The 18,994-nt window shown below is 41.4% G+C and overlaps 1 protein-coding gene across 5 annotated transcripts in view; it reads right to left on the bottom strand.

Annotated features, from left to right (window-relative positions):
- Positions 1-6,441: 6,441 nt before the first annotated feature.
- LOC147017880 (AP-1 complex subunit sigma-2) overlaps positions 6,442-18,994 on the bottom strand; it is a 57,189-nt gene continuing 44,636 nt past the window's right edge. For 2 of the 5 annotated variants that reach the window (XM_085896974.1, XM_085896969.1), the window contains exon 5: positions 6,442-10,293. In XM_085896974.1, the coding sequence (XP_085753100.1) occupies positions 10,246-10,293 (48 nt within the window). In that variant the 3' untranslated portion in view covers positions 6,442-10,245. Of the gene's footprint in view, positions 10,294-10,783; positions 12,198-18,994 lie in introns of those variants that run through there. The other 3 variants (XM_085896973.1, XM_085896968.1, XM_085896970.1) reach the window with 2 other exon arrangements.

The raw sequence follows: 18,994 nt of genomic DNA, 5'->3' as shown, positions 1-18,994 counted from the left end.
TTTGGTGTGTATGTTTCTACTGTCAAATGGAACAAAGGCACACCCAGGGAGCATGAATATTCATACTTTTTTTTTTTTACCCCCTATTATGAAGCACCCTAATGTACAGCACGGCACTTGTGCAATTCACTACTTGCCAGAATGGCGCCACAAACAGACACACGCACACCCAAACAGAATGATTGGACCCTGAGGATCTTTATTGTGGCTCTCCAGCCGAGGACAGTCCGGCTGTGAGCCAGGGGCGGCAGGCTACCTGGCTGCGAATGCGCGGCTGGACGTCCCCTTCTCTTGGGACTCCGGGTGGCGTCGTCGAACCAGCCAGGCAGAACCTCCAGCGACGACAAGAAAAGCTCAGTAGCCGGGACGAGGTCGATGATAGCGAGATTTCTAAAGCGGGGAGCCGGGTCGAGGTTGATGCCCAGAGAAGAGAGAGACAGAAAAACCTTTCGGAAACCGATCTTTATAGGCCCCTCCCCCCCTCCAACGACTTTCTGCCCATGCGCCCTCGTCATCCCTCCCATTGGACATGAAGCATCTGCGACTCCTTTTCCGCTCCCCATTGGACAGGCACGCGGTGGGCGGGGCGCTCCCATCCCTCTGGGCAGAATCTCCAGCGGGGGTGTTTGGTGGCTCCGCCTACCGCTTCACCTCAGACCGCGTGCTCAATGGCGACTGTGCCGGGTCGGAGGCGGAAGACGCCCGATCCCTGCCAATTGGCTAAGGAGGGACGCCATGGCGACGCTAGACTCCGCCCACATGCAGGCCTGCTGGCTGGCATGCACGAAGATTGCCGCGAGCGTCATGGCGTCAGGATGGACGTGGAGATGGCGTTGTTGTCGTTGGTGGGATATTCAAATAACAATCGTAGCGCATTCACATTTAATTACCCAGGACAAGAGAAAGGTATATCTATAAAACACGTACTTATCGAGATAACTGATCTATAGGACCTGAATGTCTGTGTGCTCATGGCTTCCAGGTTCGCAACAACAACAACAAAAAAAATATATATATATATATATATATATATATATATATATATATATATATATATATATATATATATATATATATATATATATATATATATATATATATATATATATATATATATATATATATATATTGTTGCGGTTCTCGGAGCTGCATGCATCCAACAGATAGTGGTCCCAAGACAGGTTTTCCATTATTATACATGAAGATAGTCCCTTTCCTTTTCTTTAGTGGGACAACAAGGGAGTGCGTTGTGAAGATCTCATAGCTCGGGTTGCTAAAATCATTTTCTCCTTCATTTTGTCCCTACTCTTCTTTTCGTCTGATTATTCCTGAGGTAAATCAGCCACGTGCACCTTCATTGTAAGGTGGGCCTCATGGAGGCTAGCACGTGCGGCACCGCTGTGAGAGAACTGCTGCACAGAGATCCTCGTTCCTGGGCGAGCCCTAGGACCGGCGAGTCATGTAGTGCGCTTGGCATTGCGGGATTATCGACTCGGGCTTCCGATGGTCTGGGGAAGATTTCCGGTTGCATTAAAAAGGCATGCGAATGAATACCTCTTAAGAGGCTGCACGAATGGTGTTTTTCACAACACAGGAAACACAACCAGCACGACGCCCACACTGCATGAAACGTGTACGAAGGTGGATAAAGACTACTCCACGCCATGTTAGGCGGTATACGAGTGTGCGGAATAGAAGCGGCTTGTTCCTTTTCAACCTCAATATCCGATACATATTGGTGCTCGCCCCGCGCACACGCTTGCGGAGTCGTGCTGACGCGAGCGCTGGCCACATGCATAATGGCCGAACCGTGTGCGCTGTATGGAATGTGAATGAAGGCAGATACGTACGCTGCTTGTGAAACGTGCATGGATTTATCCACAATGATGTACCTTCAGCCCTCGCTGGCAGCAGCGGATTCCCTATGGATGGTGAATGTCTTTTCGTCTCTACGGCCAGCGAAGCTGCGATCGAGCCGTGGAATGTACAGTGCAGACCACCTTGGCGCACACGGAGTGAGCGCGTTGATCGACGCTGGTCAAACGCCAGAGTGGGTATGCGGGACCCTCAAGCGGTCGCCCGGGCACGGCCCGGGGGTTTTTGCAGGACGATTCACGTGCCAATTTCGGTGTGGGCGATTCATGTCATGTCGTGGGGTCGGAGCGGAATATTGTCGCTGTCTGGGATGGCCTTGCCGGAAACAAAGTGAGGCGATTTCCGGCCTAAGTTGGCGGGCCACATGAGGGGTCGGGGACAATCGGAGCGCCCGATTCAGGTGATGACGTTTCGATTTAGGGTGGCCCCTCCCCCCGCGCTGCAAGTCCAAAAAGGTCGGAGCAGTACCTCCGGCTTTCTCTTTATCTGCCTCTCTCCTGCTCTCGCCTCACCGACAACGCAACGACCCGCCTCCTGCTGCCCGGACTCTGCATCCTCGTCTCCGCCCACACGACATCAACCCCACCGCCTACCTGGTCCCGCCTGCCACTCCATCCTCACGCTCTGGACGCCGCCCCTTCTCCACTCAAGCTCCTCCTTCACGAACAAGTTCTCCACATGCACGGCTGAAGCCACAGACGATGCGCCCACTGTCGGGTACCGCACCACAAAGCACCCCCCCCACTCCGAAACGTATTGGCGGCACATCGTGCTATCAAGCACAAAGGTACCAAGATCATAGCCTCAACTCCTTTCGCTTCCTGTTGCAAAACTTTCTCTTCATCGGGTTTGTGTGTGTGTGTGTGTGTGTGTGTGTGTGTGTGTGTGTGTGTGTGTGTGTGTGTGTGTGTGTGTGTGTGTGTGTGTGTGTGTGTGTGTGTGTGTGTGTGTGTGTGTGTGTGTGTGTGTGTGTGTGTGTGTGTGTGTGTGTGTGTTTTTTGGCACCTGTCTGCTTAAGTAAGACTGCAGAAGATCGTTGTCATTATTATTGTTATTAATTTCACATTAAGTCTGGTGTGTCCCCTTTTGTAAGTTGCCTGTTTATTTGCTGCACCACACCTCTCTTCCACATCTCTGCACAACACACCCCAATAAATCTTTATCATACCACATACCTTTCCTCGGCCACTGTTAATAAATTATCATTAGGAATGTTCCCAGCTCGTCTTTGTGGTTTCTTTCATTGATCCAGCATGGTCCGAATCCTAGTTTAGCTGGGTCTTTATTCCCAATGATCTGTTCCTTTCAGCCAGTATGTCCTTGGCAGTGTCGCTCGGCTGCATCCGATCCGGTAAAGTGATCCGATCCGGTAGAGTGATCTGGTTCAGACAAGGCGTACCGAGGGCGTGTTTCCCCGGTAATTAAACCACGTGATTAATTTGGTAACCCGATTAACCCATAGACGGGAGGACCCTCGGTCACGCAGTTGAGTTATTGGCATCGACGGTCGGTTAAGCGACCCACCACATCACGGAATTATCCGTGTGCGACAGCTTCCCCCACCTAGTGGTCTTCTCACCCGACCCCCAACAATATAAAATTATATATATATCTATATATATATATATATATATATATATATATATATATATATATATATATATATATATATATATATATATATATATATATATATATATATATCTTCTTCCTTTGGCTGCTCCCGTTAGGGGTTGCCACAGTGGATCATCAGTCTCAATTTCACTCTGTCCTCCACATCTTCCATTGTCACACCAACCACCCGCATATCCGCCCTCCCCACATCCATAAACCTCCTCTTTGACCTTCCTTTTCTCCTACTAACTGGCGGCTCCATCCTCAGCATCCTTCTCCCAATATACCCCGCATCCCTCCTGGTCACATGTAGAAACCATCTCAATCTCACTTTGTCTCCAATCCGTCCTACCTGCGCTGTCCCTCTATTATACTCATTTCTAATCCTGTCCATCCTCGTCACTCCAAACGAGAATTGCAGCATCTTTAACTCTGCAACCTCCAGTTCCACCTCCTGTCTTGTCAGCACCACATCCTCCAAACCATACAACAAAGCTGGTCTCACTACCATCTTGTATACTTTCCCTTTCACTCTTGCAGATACCCTTCTATCACAAATCACTCCTGAAACTCTTCTCCCCCAACTCCATCCTGCCTGCACTCTTTTCTTCACTTCTCTACCACACTCTCCGTTACTTTGGACAGTTGATCCCAAGTATTTAAACCCATCCACCCTCACCACCTCAACTCCTTGCAACCGCACCATTCCGCCACCCTCCCTCTCATTTACACACATGTACTCCATCTTACTCCTACTGACTTTCATTCCCCTTCTCTCCAGTGCGAACCTCCACCTCTCTCGGCTCGCCTCAGCCTGCTCCCTACTCTCACTACAGATCATGATGTCATTCACGAACATCATAGTCCATGGAGACTCCTGTCTGATCTCGTCCATCAACCTGTGCATCACAGTTGCAAACAGGAAAGGGCTCAGAGCCGATCCTTGATGCAATCCCACCTCTACCTTAAACCGGTCCGTCATTCTGACCCCACACCTCACCGCTGTCACACTGTCCTCATACATACCCTGCACCACCCTCACATACTTCTAGACCACTCCCGACATCCTCATACAATATCACAACTCCTCTCTTGGCACCCTGTGTCATAAGCTTTCTCTAAATCCACAAACACACAATGCAACTCCTTGTGGTCTTCTCTATACTTCTCAATCAACACTCTCAAATCAAACTTTGCATCTGTAGTGCTCTTTCCTGACATAAAACCATATTGCTGCTCACAAATCATCACCTTTCCTCTCAACCTAACTTCCACTACTCTTTTTCATAACTTCATGATGTGGCTTATCAACTTTATACCTCTGTAGTTACCACAGCTCTGCAGATCACCCTTATTCTAAATAATCGGTACCAGTACACTTAATCTCCACTCCTCAGGCATCCTCTCACTTTCCAAGATTTTGTTAAACAATCTGGTTAAAAACTCCACTGCCAGCTCTCCTAAATATTTCCATGCCTCCACTGGTATATCATCTGGGCCAACTGCCTTTTCACTCTTGATCCTTGTCATAGCTGTCCTCACGAATCCACGCACTTCCTGATTCACTATCTCCGCCTCTTCCAACCTTCTCTCTCTCATTTTCTTCATTCATCAGCTCCTCAAAGTTCTCCATCCACCTTCTCAACACACTCTCCTCGCTTGTCAGCACATTTCCATCTGCATCCTTTATCACCCTAACCTGCAGCACATCCTTCCCAGCTCGGTCCCTCTGTCTGGCCAATCGGTACAAATCCTTTTCCCCTTCCTTTGTATCCAACTTCTCATACAGCTCGCCATATGCCTTTTCCTTTAACAAAACAACAAATTCCTAATTAAAAAAAAAAAATATATATATATATATATATATATATATATATATATATATATATATATATATATATATGTATATGTATATGTATATGTATATGTATATGTATATGTATATGTATATGTATATGTATATGTATATGTATATGTATATGTATATGTATATGTATATGTATATGTATATGTATATGTATATGTATATGTATATGTATATGTATATATATATATATATATATATATATATATATATATAAATATATAAATATAAAATATATATATATTTCAAATATATATACATATTCATACAAAATATATATATACATATTCATACAAAATATATATATATATACATATATATATATATATACATACATACATACATACACAAGTCGGGAGGTGACGATGGTGCGCGGGCATTATTTAACAATGCCACGATAGGTACAATTGAGTTTGTGGAAGCTTTTGAGAAAGCCCTACTGTAAAAACCTATCTCTTCCGTCAAAATTGACCAAATCAAATCGGATTTTTTTATATGTTGTACTTATGGACATTACGCACAGCTTCAAGGAAATGAAATTGTGAGCAAAAAATAAATAAATAAAAAGTTCAAGTGGGCGTGGCTCCACCCACAAGGGGCGTGGGACGCCCCTCATACAAAAAGACAACTACACCATGATTATCTAGCTTGTGTCCAAGTTTCATCAAGATCGCATCAAATGTCACGGAGCTATGCTCTGGAGAGTCATAAACAGACAGACAGACAGACACACAGACACAACAAAAATAGTGGTCACTGCTGGCGCCCGTGAACCAAAAAATATAGGAGGGCTGAGCAATCAAAATCTTCCATGAAAAGGTTTGGTACGATGGGTGAGAGAGGAGAACCTCTTGCTGCACCCTCCTTTTGTTGGTAGAACGAGTCTCGCCATTTGAATGATGTAGAATTGGCACACAAGGTCATAAATTTGATCTGTTGGTAAACCAGTACGTTCCTGAAGTGCAGAGTCTTCTTGTAGACGATGCTTAATAGAACAGATCTCTGGAACAGGGATGCTGGTAAAAAGTGATTGCATGTTGAAATTGATAAAGGTGTCAGAGGGGAGAATGCCAAACTGCTGAATGTGCTGAATTAAATGTTCTGAGTTTATTTTCCAAGCATGAAGGGCAAATAATTGAATTTTTCCACCAACAAAGTTCCTGCATCTGGTAAACCTGCTCTTTCTCATACAATTTGTAATCTGTGGTGCAAATGTGGAACACAAATCCAGAGAAGCATTTCTTCCCAAAAAAGTTTTTTTTTTTAAACTTTAACATCACACATGTAACAATAGTTTGTCTTGGCTTCAAATAAATATTCATGAAGGAAGCTTATAACTTGAAGATGCCGGTAGTGATAAATTTTCACAATATCCAAGGATGTAACAAGTCTTCCTTTGCCAATGAGCGAGAGGACCCTCCATCATCCAGACTGTTGGCTGAGGTTTGGTCTTGCAAGTCAATCAAATTGCATTGCTGTAAAATTACCTCGTTAATCAAGCTTTCGTAACGTGTAAGTATACCCAATAAATTGGTAAACATCATGAGGCCAACACGTACAACATATGCACACAATAAGTAACATCACTTCAACTCTGACAGGTATTAAAGAATCAAATAACACAATTCTAACGAATTTTAGACCACAGTTCAATAGCAATGTAAAAGGTCCAGCTTCAAATAAATACACATTGCAGTACAACAAATGCAATGCAATATAAAAACCGTACCTGTTGATCAGATGTTTTGACCATCATTTACTTGAAAATTGGTTACAAGAACATCTTCAGACTACAAAATCACGATAGTGCTCGTGAGCGTTTTCTGCATTGGTTGAAAGTTCCCTTTCAAAACTTTTTGGAATATCGATTCCCTTTTAAAGAAAATGCAGTAGGAAGATAACTCGATTTGGTTGATAATTATGTGGATTGCTCAAATATGAAGATGCACTCCTTGCTTCAACAACTTCAGGAGTAGAACCTCATGCAGACCTCGATATCAAATGAAATAAAAAGCATTTCAAAAATTGAGAAATACTATTTCGATCATAACCATCAATTTTTCAATTTGTGCATGTCAAGGTGTTTACATATGTAAAAAACATGCGGTCCTTTACACTCGGTTCAAGTCAAATAAATGACTCCATAAAACAGTATTCAAAACAATGTCCGCATCAGTTGGATGAATAAAAATAAACAAAACAAACAAACCTTAAGTTTTTCACCTCAATAATCTGGAACTTGTCGACACAAAGCAACCTTGTGTGCATGAGCACCAATAGGATATAAAGGTTTAGGTCAATGTACAAGTAACACAAGTCGGTAGTGCAAGGAGCACAACAGCTTCAGGAAGCCGAAATAAATAAGTTTGATAATGAGGCAAAGATGTGGGAAACTTTCCTGCTGTAGCACAACGTGCTGGTGGACACACTGCGAGTGAGATTTTGATTCACGATTTTTTTTCAGCTGATCCTCCAGCTGTGACATCACCTATGTCTTGGAAGTTGTGGGAGGAACAACTTGAGTGTTTACTTTTGACAACTATGGAGGTTGTGGCTGATCAATGCGCTTGTGTATCATTGGGAACACCACCAAGGAAAAGACTCCTTGAGAATGCTGTCTGTGAAGATTTTACTGAAAAAGGATCTCTAATAAGGCCTTAGTTATTTTATAACTTGGTTTACGCAGTTCTTCAGCTAAAATGTAGGGTCGGTAGGTCGAAATATAAATTCAATTTTTAGAAATTATATATTTTTATGATTTTTTTTCGGATGTTCCATGGAAAAGACAAGGGTTGGTGGGGGGAAATAAATATAAATCCTGGACCAAGAGGATCGAAGAAAACATTGAAGATGGAAGACCATTCAAATGCAGGATGCCCATGTTCACTGTATCATCTGATGTGAAAAACAATAAAGAAGGATTAAAACTTGTTTTTACAATATTGTCTGGCATGTTTTTCTTATAGAGACCTGTTGGATCATGAAACAAATGGAAACAATACTGAGAAAATTACTGTCCAAGTCGTAGATGTGTGCATGCACACCTGTGCATAGTGCTGGATATGATTTTAAAAATGTCTACGAGGAGTCAACACGCTCAAAACGGTCAATCAGAGCCAGAACCAGCTCTTACTTTTCAGTGGGAATCTGATCGTACCGTCCTCCCCATTCCCATGAGCACATCAAAGGCTGATTTCTGGTCCGTTGAAGGCTGAATATCAGCATCTCGCAGGGAAACTTTGACGTACTTGGCACCAAAATCTTTCAATACGAACAGCGGTGTACAACTTTAGATGGAAACAAAATCGGCACGATCGAGAGTAGCCTGCGAATCATCCCTGCTGCTGCACTGAATTGATGCAATAGTTCGGCCAGAATATTAGTCGTCAAGATGTTGCGTGATTAAATCACCAATACAGTCACTCAAATTTATACCGCTGACATACTTCTTAACAATCACTTTCGCCCCAGAAACCACAGTAAATCTGAACCACGCTGGCCACTGCTCAGACGACATGACCGAAGACGACTGCGCAGTTCTACTGCACAGCTCGACTGCGCAGTTTGGTTAAAGGTGACTCAGCATTTTGGCGCGCGCATGAAATTATATTTTGAAAATAAATGCCGACGTTTACATTTCGGGTTTTGAAACTTTTGCACCTTCGGCGGAAAATGTATAAATATAAAAGGCTAAAAATGTGATTTATATTTATATTTATATTTCATTTTGGCAAATATACCGTCGGCAGATCCATAAACCAAGTTATAAAATAACTAAGGCCTACGAAGATGCTCCCCTTCCATAATTAAGAACTACCAAGCAAGTTCTTTAACACATTACACCTGAAATTGGACATTCTACTCCTTGTCATATTCCAAGTTTAAAAAAACAGAAAAGAAAGAAAAGATCACATTTCAATTATTTTAAACCACAATATTTGGAATTTGGATGTAATGTACTAAAATCACCTTCCTAATAGCTTAACAACTGATTATGAGGTTCCTTAAAAACAAACAGCAAAACCACAAACTTATACGCAATCTGGACCATCTAACGAAGCACTCGACATAACGAGAGCAAATCTTGGTAGTGGGAAGGTTAAAAGGGCACTTTCCATGAAGCACTAAGTAAATGTACAACTTGCCATCATATCATCAATACCCTGGGCCAGCATTATCTGCACGGAAAACTCATGGTTGGTACTAAGCAATTTATCAAAATTCACTGAAATGATGTCTTTGTCAAAGTTTTTAGATAATTGAGGCGTTGCTAGGAGTGATGCAAGGGCCACATCGGCCATTTTGGAGTTAATGCTATGTAGCACTATTTTAACCCTTCCCCTATCATCCGAGCCTATCATCATCATATCATTAAAAAATGTCACCTCCATCACTCCTCGCCAGGCCTCAATTACTTTATGTCATTTTTAAAAAGTCACTTTCACTGCAACTCTTCCTTTGCTGCAGAAAGTCAAAAAGCCTTCACCTATTTATTACATGCAGAGAGATTACAAATACTACGTTTTGGAAAAAAACCAAAAGATGTGCAAAGAGCAAGGCATAGTCGATGTGTGCTGACCAACTAAGAGTAAGAGCATCTGTGTACTCTTACGGATGTCATTATTTTAGTTGTTTGTGTATTGTTGCTTGCTGCCACCTCCTGGATAGACCTGGTATGTCTGCAGTCTACTGGAAAGTCCACAATATAATTGGAATGTTATCCACTCCGTATCAAAGTTTAAAACCTCGCTCTCTTTTACTTGCAAGTTCTCACAGGAGACCCAGGGAAATGTACAAAATAATAATAATAAAAAATTAAATCTAATGGGTTTTTCTCAAAAGGCGACTTTCAATGAAATTAGGCAGAAATGGCCAAAGCGATTATGGTTCGATCAAGCCAGTCCTAACTCCTCCAGAACGTTCCGAGAGACTTCAGCTTCCTGCAGAGAGAGGACATGCATTAGATTATAGTATCCAACTGATAAAGGAACAAACTCCACACAAGTCTCTCTTATTGGTCGTTATTTTCAACCGTCCGAGCTTACTAAGACGTCGTTCATTCATTTTAATCTTTCAATCATCTCGATCTATCTTTCCTACTCTAACATACCTTCATTATTTGAATACATTCCCAGTTTAATCTCAACAGTCCTTAATCTCATTGGTATTGACCAAGAAACATGACAAAATAAAGAAGTTGTTTATAAGACATCGTGCAAAATAAGTTTTTTTATTCCATACAAAAACTTACTTTGCTGTCCTGGGTCACGTGAGAGCACAAAACGAGAAGGAAACACAATTTAGCGACAAATACATTTTCTGTTTCCAGAAACAGAACTGAGTGCAATAAGTTGAAATTGTACATTTAAGGCTACTGAAATAGCATAATCGCAAATTGTGGACAATATAGTATTAGAAATGGAGCAAATATCTCGGAACAATATTTTATTAACTTCATTGAATGAAAAAACTTGTACAAGAAAAAAATATAATTACATAGACATGTGAAAATACACTTAAGTTTAACAAAATCCTTTTCAAGTGTTTACTAAATATAAACATTTTCCATAAACTCAATAATCCCACTTTCAAACAAGGGGTGAATGCTTTCTTCCTAAAAGGTTGAAGCCACACTACAATAAGAGGTTAACTGTAAGATCCAATGGACCAGTGCAAGCCTCTTGTGAGGCTAAGCAAAGGTTTTCTTGTGTCTACAGGTTTGCAGGTCTCAGATCTAACACCTTTCCATCAAGTTGATAGGAACACCTTGTTCAAAATGTGAAGACTACCATATTTTTGTTCAATAATGGATTTCATCAATTGAAAGCCGATAAAAGCACATTATCCATTGCGGGAAGCGAAGTGCGTATGAGGTTGCTAGGAATAGTCCTCCTCGACTCCGAAGAAGGGCTCAAAACATCAGCTGCACTCTGCGAGCCACAGCGTTTACTATACTGTTAGAATCCATTGTGCAACTCATCTGCCGACACAGACAGACACGAGCCTTTACAAAGCAAAGTGTTCCATTGTATTACTGTTCAGACTGATGGAGCCATGTTGTGAATGGCTGAAGTTACCACCAGGTGACATACTAGGGAAGGCATCAGGTCCCAAAGCCACATCATCATACTCAAACACAAAGTGGAAATGACAAGGTGGCTGGCTGCTCCTGCCCAATTAACTTAATGCCTTCACTCCAGGAATTATCATATAGCAATTTAAAGCTCGATTGTCATTGTGCTCTTCAGTGCAATGTGCAAAACAAACAAACATTTCATAATCGCATTGTTTACAAAGCGATTCATAATCATATTGAAGTAAAAACGTGCACGCCATTTTCACCCAAGAAAAGGCCTCACAAGCTATTAGCAGGAAGGTCCCTCTGATAGGCTTCTTCAAAACCACAATTCAATTCCCAATTTCCAGTTGAATGTATAATCATGCCAGTTAAAAAAAAAAAAATTAAAAAAAATTACTATAATAAATACACAAATACAGAAAACTTCAACATACAACAGAACTTTGGTTCCTGGCAAGCAATGTTCCTGTCCAAACCAAATAGCTTCATTATCTTAGGAAGGTTACTGGGTATCCCAAGGAATGATGTTAACAAGGTGATGAGGCAAGGCATGTGTGTAAGCCAGCAGTTGACAAAGCAACACTCAAGCCATTAAATAAAGGGAGTGAGAACACGCATGCGCAGACAGCACAGCGTGGCATGAACGCTGTTGCTGTTGGCAGTGATCTGGGCTGATGCCGTGTTGTCATAATCTTGTGGTTTGTTCCCCCATCACTCGATGTACGTGGGTTAGAAAGCAGCCGTACTATAGTACACATGCTGAGGCTGGGACAAGCGCAGAAAGGAGGAAAAAAATGCAGAAAAGGTGTGGGGTTAGTGTCACTTTGTATAGAGCCATTACTTTGATTTGCACTACATGACCGTATTGCAACTCTCGCCTTTTAACCCAGGGCCATGGGTTAACTGGGCAAGCAAGGCTCTCATCTAATAACATAAAAGCTGGGCAAACTTCCCATGAAGAGCTAAAGTCTGACAAGCTGACCTCAGTGTTTTTGCCTCCACACACCCAGCACTGCAGGACCCAATCCCAACTAAGAATGACTGAGAAAATGCACATTTAAAGACAAAAGTTCAAGCAATCTATATTTCAAGAACATGCGCATGCCACACATCAGACACACCCAGACAAGAAAAGACCGGAGCGGTTTGTTTCAACAACCCCTTAGTACCGTACCTTAGCGACAAAAATGACAAGGATCGTTACACGGTGAACAAAAGCGCTATTTTTGTACAAGAGGTGTGCATGGGAATTATGATTTTAAAAAGGTCATGCACCAAAGAAATGAACAATGGAGGAGGGTTCTTTATGACATCATAATGACATCACCTATTACTTACCGTGTAAAACCAAGACAGTATCAAGATTACACCCTAAAATGCTATGATGTGATATTTAAGACAAACGGCCTATTTATGTCGGTCAAGGAACTGCATAACGATGTAATTATATAGATTAAAGCTACCCATTAAGTGTTATGGTTTCATTATGACATCATTTCTTAATTTTACTGTAAAAACAAAGAACAGTGGTAGAATTTCATATTTTAAATGTTGTAAGTGAATATTTATCCATATACGTTTTGGCCCTGTATTGGGACGATAACTCTGTTTTGTTTATTTGAATATAAATATAAATATTGTGTTGCTATTACAACCGTCTGTCTTCTAATTACACCTAAAACAATGAAATTTAATACAGTATAGTCATGATGATTTCATACCCCTTATTGTAATTCCTTAGATATTTGAATTAGCAGTCCTGTTAAATGTCCTCATTAGGGCTTCAAGCATGGCTGAAGCTCTATTGAAATCGTTCGTATTATTATTAAAGGCGTTTTATGTTCTACTGACCGATTTTGAGGCGGATCTGGAGGGAAAACTGTTGGATGAAATTCAACGAAACTTAACAGGATAATTACTCACCACCTGAAGTTTATACTATGAAATATTTGATGACTTACGTCACGTGGTATGGCGGCCATATTGGATTTTATCCAAAACCTAAAAACATCTTCTCCAGAACGGATAACACGAGAGCCTCAAACTTTTGCACACATTTGCATTGTTCCATGGTAATGTTAATTTGTTAATTTGGTCGAAATCGTTACATAATTCATATGATTTAAAATGATGCCGATTCGCCTCATTAAATATGCAAAATATGCAAATGAGAGTTGAAAAAAATTTAATGACAAATTTAGATAGCACATAAACAGGGGACTCCCGATATATTTATACTATGTCTGTATTTGACCCCAGCGAGCCCCCAGCGCCCCCCAAAGTTGAAAATGACCCATTTTTGAAATGTCATAAAATGAAAACAACGCTTGGATGAAATTCAATGAAACTTATCAGTTTAATAACTCTTCACCTGAAGTTTATACTTTGAAAATTTTCATGACGTAGGTCACGTGGTATGGCGGCCATATTGGATTTTCTCCAAAACCTAAAAACATCTTCTCTAGAAAGGATAATCCGACAGCCTCAAGCTTTTGCCCACATATCCGATATTCCATGGGAATGTTAAGTTGTTAATTTGGTCAAAATCGTTATTTAATTTATATGATTTTAAATGATGCCGATTCGCCTCATTAAATATGCAAAATATGCAAATGAGAGTTGAAAAAATTTAATGACAGATTTAGATAGTACATAAACAGGGGACTCCAAATATGTTTATACCATGTCTGGACTTGACCCCAGTGAGGCCCCAGAGACCCCCAAAGTTTAAAATCACCCATTTTTGAAATGTCGTTAAATGAAAACAATGCTTTGATGAAATTCAATGAAACTTAACACCTTAATAACTCTCCACTTGCTGTTTATACCTTGGAAATTTTGATGACGTCGGTCACGTGGTATGGCGGCCATATTGGATTTTCTCCAAAACCTAAAAACATCTTCTTCTCCAGAAGGGGTAATACGACAGCCTCAAACTTTTGCACACATTTGCGAGGTTCCATTGGAATGCTAAGTTGTTAATTTCGTCGAAATCGTTGCATAATTTATATGATTAAAATGATGCCGATTCGCCTCATTAAATATGCCAAATATGCAAATGAGAGTTGAAAAAAATTTAATGACAGATTCTGATAGGCCTTGAAGAGGGGATTCCAAATATGTTTACACTATGTCTGTATTTTACCCCAGTGAGGCCCCAGAGCCCCCCAAAGTTGAAAATCACCCATTTTTGACATGTAAAATGAAAACCAAAGAAGATAGACAAAAAGTGACCACACATTCTGGAAGATATTTTTTACGTTCTACAAGTTCGCCATTTACATTAATATGCAAATGTGGAGTTATTGGACTTTTTTGGGGACTTGAAAATTTGTCCAGCCTCGATTTGTCCAATGTGAAGTTTCTTTCTTTATCATGTATTGCAATGGGCTTTTCAATCCTTCATTGATATAACATGAGGGACCCCGTAGCTGGGCCCCATTGAACTAACTTGCAGACTTGAACTAACTTCCCAACTCGGAAACCCATATCATGTGGGTGATAGTGTTGAAATTTGTTAAAATGGAGGCACGCCTTGAAGCCCGAGATTACTGGTTTACCAGTTTTAATTTTATTTGTTTTGTATTTACAATTTTCAGTTCATCATGGTTTCAGACTGCCTGCATCATCTGTCAGCAAGCTACACCAGAGAACTTGTCATGTCCTCAGACAAGACACAATGATGATGCAACCACAGTCCACAATGCATGTCTTTAAAATGTGGAAGAATTTCGCAAGATCAATGCATTGCCAGTTGACGTAGAATAATGGAGAAAAAGGAACAGCAGAACACTTTGTAAGAAATAAGGCTTCATAGCATCACTCTTGCAATCAAAAGTTCAACAAATCAAAACTTGAAAGGCAAATAAATAACAAAGAAAACAAGAAAAACAGTATGAGGTGCTAGAGATGCGATGTTCAAAGAGGCAGTCTGTGTTCAATGCTAAATGTGTGTGTATATTCTGTGAAACCACTCACGCATACAAACTACCCAAATTTGAAACATTTAGTGTTGATCAATCCCTCTGACAGATGGCAACTGACATCGAAGATGAGCAGCTCCCTGCAAAAATAGCAGGTGGGGATTTAGTTGCTCTGAAAGCTCGGTATCATGTTGATTGTTTGACAATATAGAAACAGACATCAGGCTCATCAAAGAAAAAGTACATCATCAAACATAAAAGGAGAAAGAGTAGATGCCAGAGCATTTGTGGAGCTGGTGTCTCATGTTGAATATGCCATTGAGGATGGAACATGTCTCTTCAAGCTGTCTGAACTTCACACTCGATACCATCATCTTCAAGATTTTGGGATTGACATATCCATCAACAAGACCCATTTCAAAAACAGGCTTCTTGAACACTTTGCTGATACAGGTGTGCGGGAGCAATCAGATGGCAAGAATGTAGTTCTTGTGTTTCCAGGGGGAATGCAAAAATTGCTCAAGGATGGTTGTCTGGAGCACAACTCTGAATCAGAAGCTCTCTTGTTTGCAAAAGTAGCAAAAATATAGAGAAGAAATGTTCAGAGACTCACTTCAAATTTTCTGGCCGTTTCCCCCCCGGATTGTCAAAATATGCAGCCCAGCACAAAACTCCTTTCATAAATGATCCTTTATGGACCAAACTTAAATAGTGATGTGGATGATACCCAGGCTTGTCCAAACTAGATCTCAATTGTTCCTTCACAACTCAAAGAAAAGATGCCAGACAGAAGAAACTCTAAATCGGCATTCTCCAGAGTGAGAGCCTCCACTTCCAATCTACATCGGATGTACCCATCTCCACTTACCATCTTCAGATTGGCTCTGCTCACGACTCATAGCGCGACGGACTCAGACTAGACAACGTGTAAAGTACGACGTGTTAAAAAAAAAAAAAAAAAATCACACAATGAGCGCAGTCAACCATCACCAATCATATATGTTGCTGGAATGTTGCGAAAGACTGTGAACATCCACACTTTGACAAGAAACAGAAAAGTGATGGACCAAATAGCAAAATTAGGCCTGAGTATTTCATACGAGGTCCATCTAAAAAGTAACGGGAATGACTTCACAGAAATTTTATTCCAAAAAATATATTGAAATCACAGCTTGTCCCCTGCAAAATAGTTTCCTTCCAGTCTCAAAAACTTGTCCATTCTTTTCTTCCATGCTTCGATGCACCCCCGGAAGGCTTCTTCTGGAATCCTCCGGAGCTCCATCGTCATGGTCCTTTTGATGGCCTCCACATCAGGAAATCGGGTCCCCTTGATCACCCCCTCGAGCTTCAGGAATAGGAAAAAAAATCACCAGGGGCCAAGTCTGGTGAATACAGGGGTTGCTCCAGAGTTGGCACGTTCCTCTCCACCAGAAACTGTCGGATGCTCAGGGTACTGTGAGCAGGGGCATTGTCATGGTGGAGCACCCAGGCGTTGTTCTCCCACAGATCCCTCCTCTTGTCCCAGACTGATCTCATGAGGCACTGGAGGATCTCCTTGTACAGGTATTGATTCACTGTTTGACCCTGTTGGACAAACTCGAAGAGGACAATGCCCTTGATGTCAAAAAACGCGATGATCATCACCTTGACCTTCGACTTCGACATCCTTGCTTTCTTTGGTGATGCCAGACTTTTACACTGACGACTCTGCGGTTTGGTCTCGGGGTTGTATTTGAATATCCACGATTCATTGCCAGTAATGACTCTCCCGAGCAGGTCTGGATCGTCCTCGAGGCGCTCGATAATGTCTTGACAGACAGTGACTCTTTGCTGTTTCTGGTCCTTGGACAACAGCTTGGGGACCATCTTTGCGCACACCTTGCGCATCTCGAGATTCAGTGATGATGCAACAAAAAGTGTCCTTGTTGATGGAAAGTTCCTCAGCAATCATCCGCACAATGAGTCGACGATCTGCGTGCACCATCTGCTTCACACGCTCGATGTTGTCCACCATTTTGTTGAAGGTCTTCCAGACCGTGGATCGTCTTCAACCTCCTCCCGTCCCTCTTTGAACCTCTTGTGCCATTCAAATGCACGTGTACGTGACTGCTTCTTCCCCGTAGATTTGCTGCAGCATTGCGAAGTATTCAGAAGGTGTTTTGCCAAGCTTGGCAAGAAACTTCAGATTGGCTCTGCTCACGACTCATAGCGCGACGACTCAGACTGGACAACGTGTAAAGCACGACATGTAAAAAAAAAAAAATTACACAATGAGCGCAGTCAACCATCACCAATCATATATATATATATTGCTGGAATGTTGCGAAAGACTGTGATGCAACCCGTTCATTCAAGTTGTGGAAGTGGAGCACACAGCAGGCTCAGTCCCGTTACGTTTTAGACGGACCTTGTGCAGCCAGGTTCTACAGCTTGAGAATTCCTTAGCCTCTTCAATGTGTGATAAATTTCAAGCTGAAGGTATGTGTCCATCTATTCTGAGGAAGTGTCTCGTCACAGTTGTTGCATTAGATAACACTGATCACAATCATTCTTCTACCACAGCCATAGGATCCTTTCACGGGAGTGGTCCATGCATTATCGAGTTTCCTGATCACGATAATCTTGGAGATTTCAGAGAAACACCCACATTTCCTTCTGAATGTCTGAAGAGAAAGCCTTACCTTCCTGATTCATTCAGCATAGTTGACGCAGTACACTGCAGCGGTCAAAAATAACTTCTTTTCGTATGTCACCATTGCAATGAAGTAACTATAGCTACTGCAATTAAATTTTTACAAAAACCCCCCCCCAAAAACTCAGTTATAAAGTGCTTCATGAGCAGACCACACAGTTATACATTAGTCCATATTAAAGTATCCTAATGGTAATACCAGATTACCAATGTGAGGTGTAATAGGTATTGTAATAGTACACTTTAATTATTTCTCTCATCTGTTTCATGAGAATATTGCGTTGCATCATCACCAAGATTTTTCATAAAGAGATGACGTCATAATGACATCATATGACCTAAATGGTCAGTTTTATTATAAGCAATGATTAACAACACATTCCTTGACCTGGAAAACATGACTGTCGTAACTTAAAACCTAACCATAGCACACTGTGATCACATTTTCCAAATTTGTTTGCGTTATCATGCAATTAAACATATCATAATGACGTCATAAAAGACCTTTCCGGCAAGCCGATTTTTTGGAGCATGACCTTTTCTTAATTAGCAAGTCGATGCAGTTCTTTGGTGAAAAAAATAAATAAAATAAAATGGTGCTTTTGTCTGCCATGTAACGATGTTTTTCACTGAGGTACCTCACTATCTGTGGTTTCTAGTGTTCCTTGTCCAACCAACTTTAATTCACATTGAGCTGTTTCTCGTGTTTCATCGTTAACTTGCCATTTATATTTGCCTTCTAGTGGGGACACGAGACTGGTGTTCAAGAGGTTGCGAGCTCAATTTGGGCCGAGGTGTATTCTGCTCACCCCTCCCTGTCAATTCTGTATGTGGCACCAAAACACTGCCTATTCAAGGTACTGTTGGCCACATCTTAAATGAAAATAGGAAGAGATTCATTAAACTATGTAATTCAGCTCAATACTGCGACTTATAAACCTGACCCG

The sequence above is a fragment of the Eptatretus burgeri genome, chromosome 10 (assembly GCF_056783735.1).
Source record: "Eptatretus burgeri isolate ZD-2024b chromosome 10, Ebu_testis_v1, whole genome shotgun sequence".
Taxonomy (NCBI): Eukaryota; Metazoa; Chordata; class Myxini; order Myxiniformes; family Myxinidae; genus Eptatretus; species Eptatretus burgeri.
This window is presented reverse-complemented; position numbering and strand designations above follow the sequence as displayed.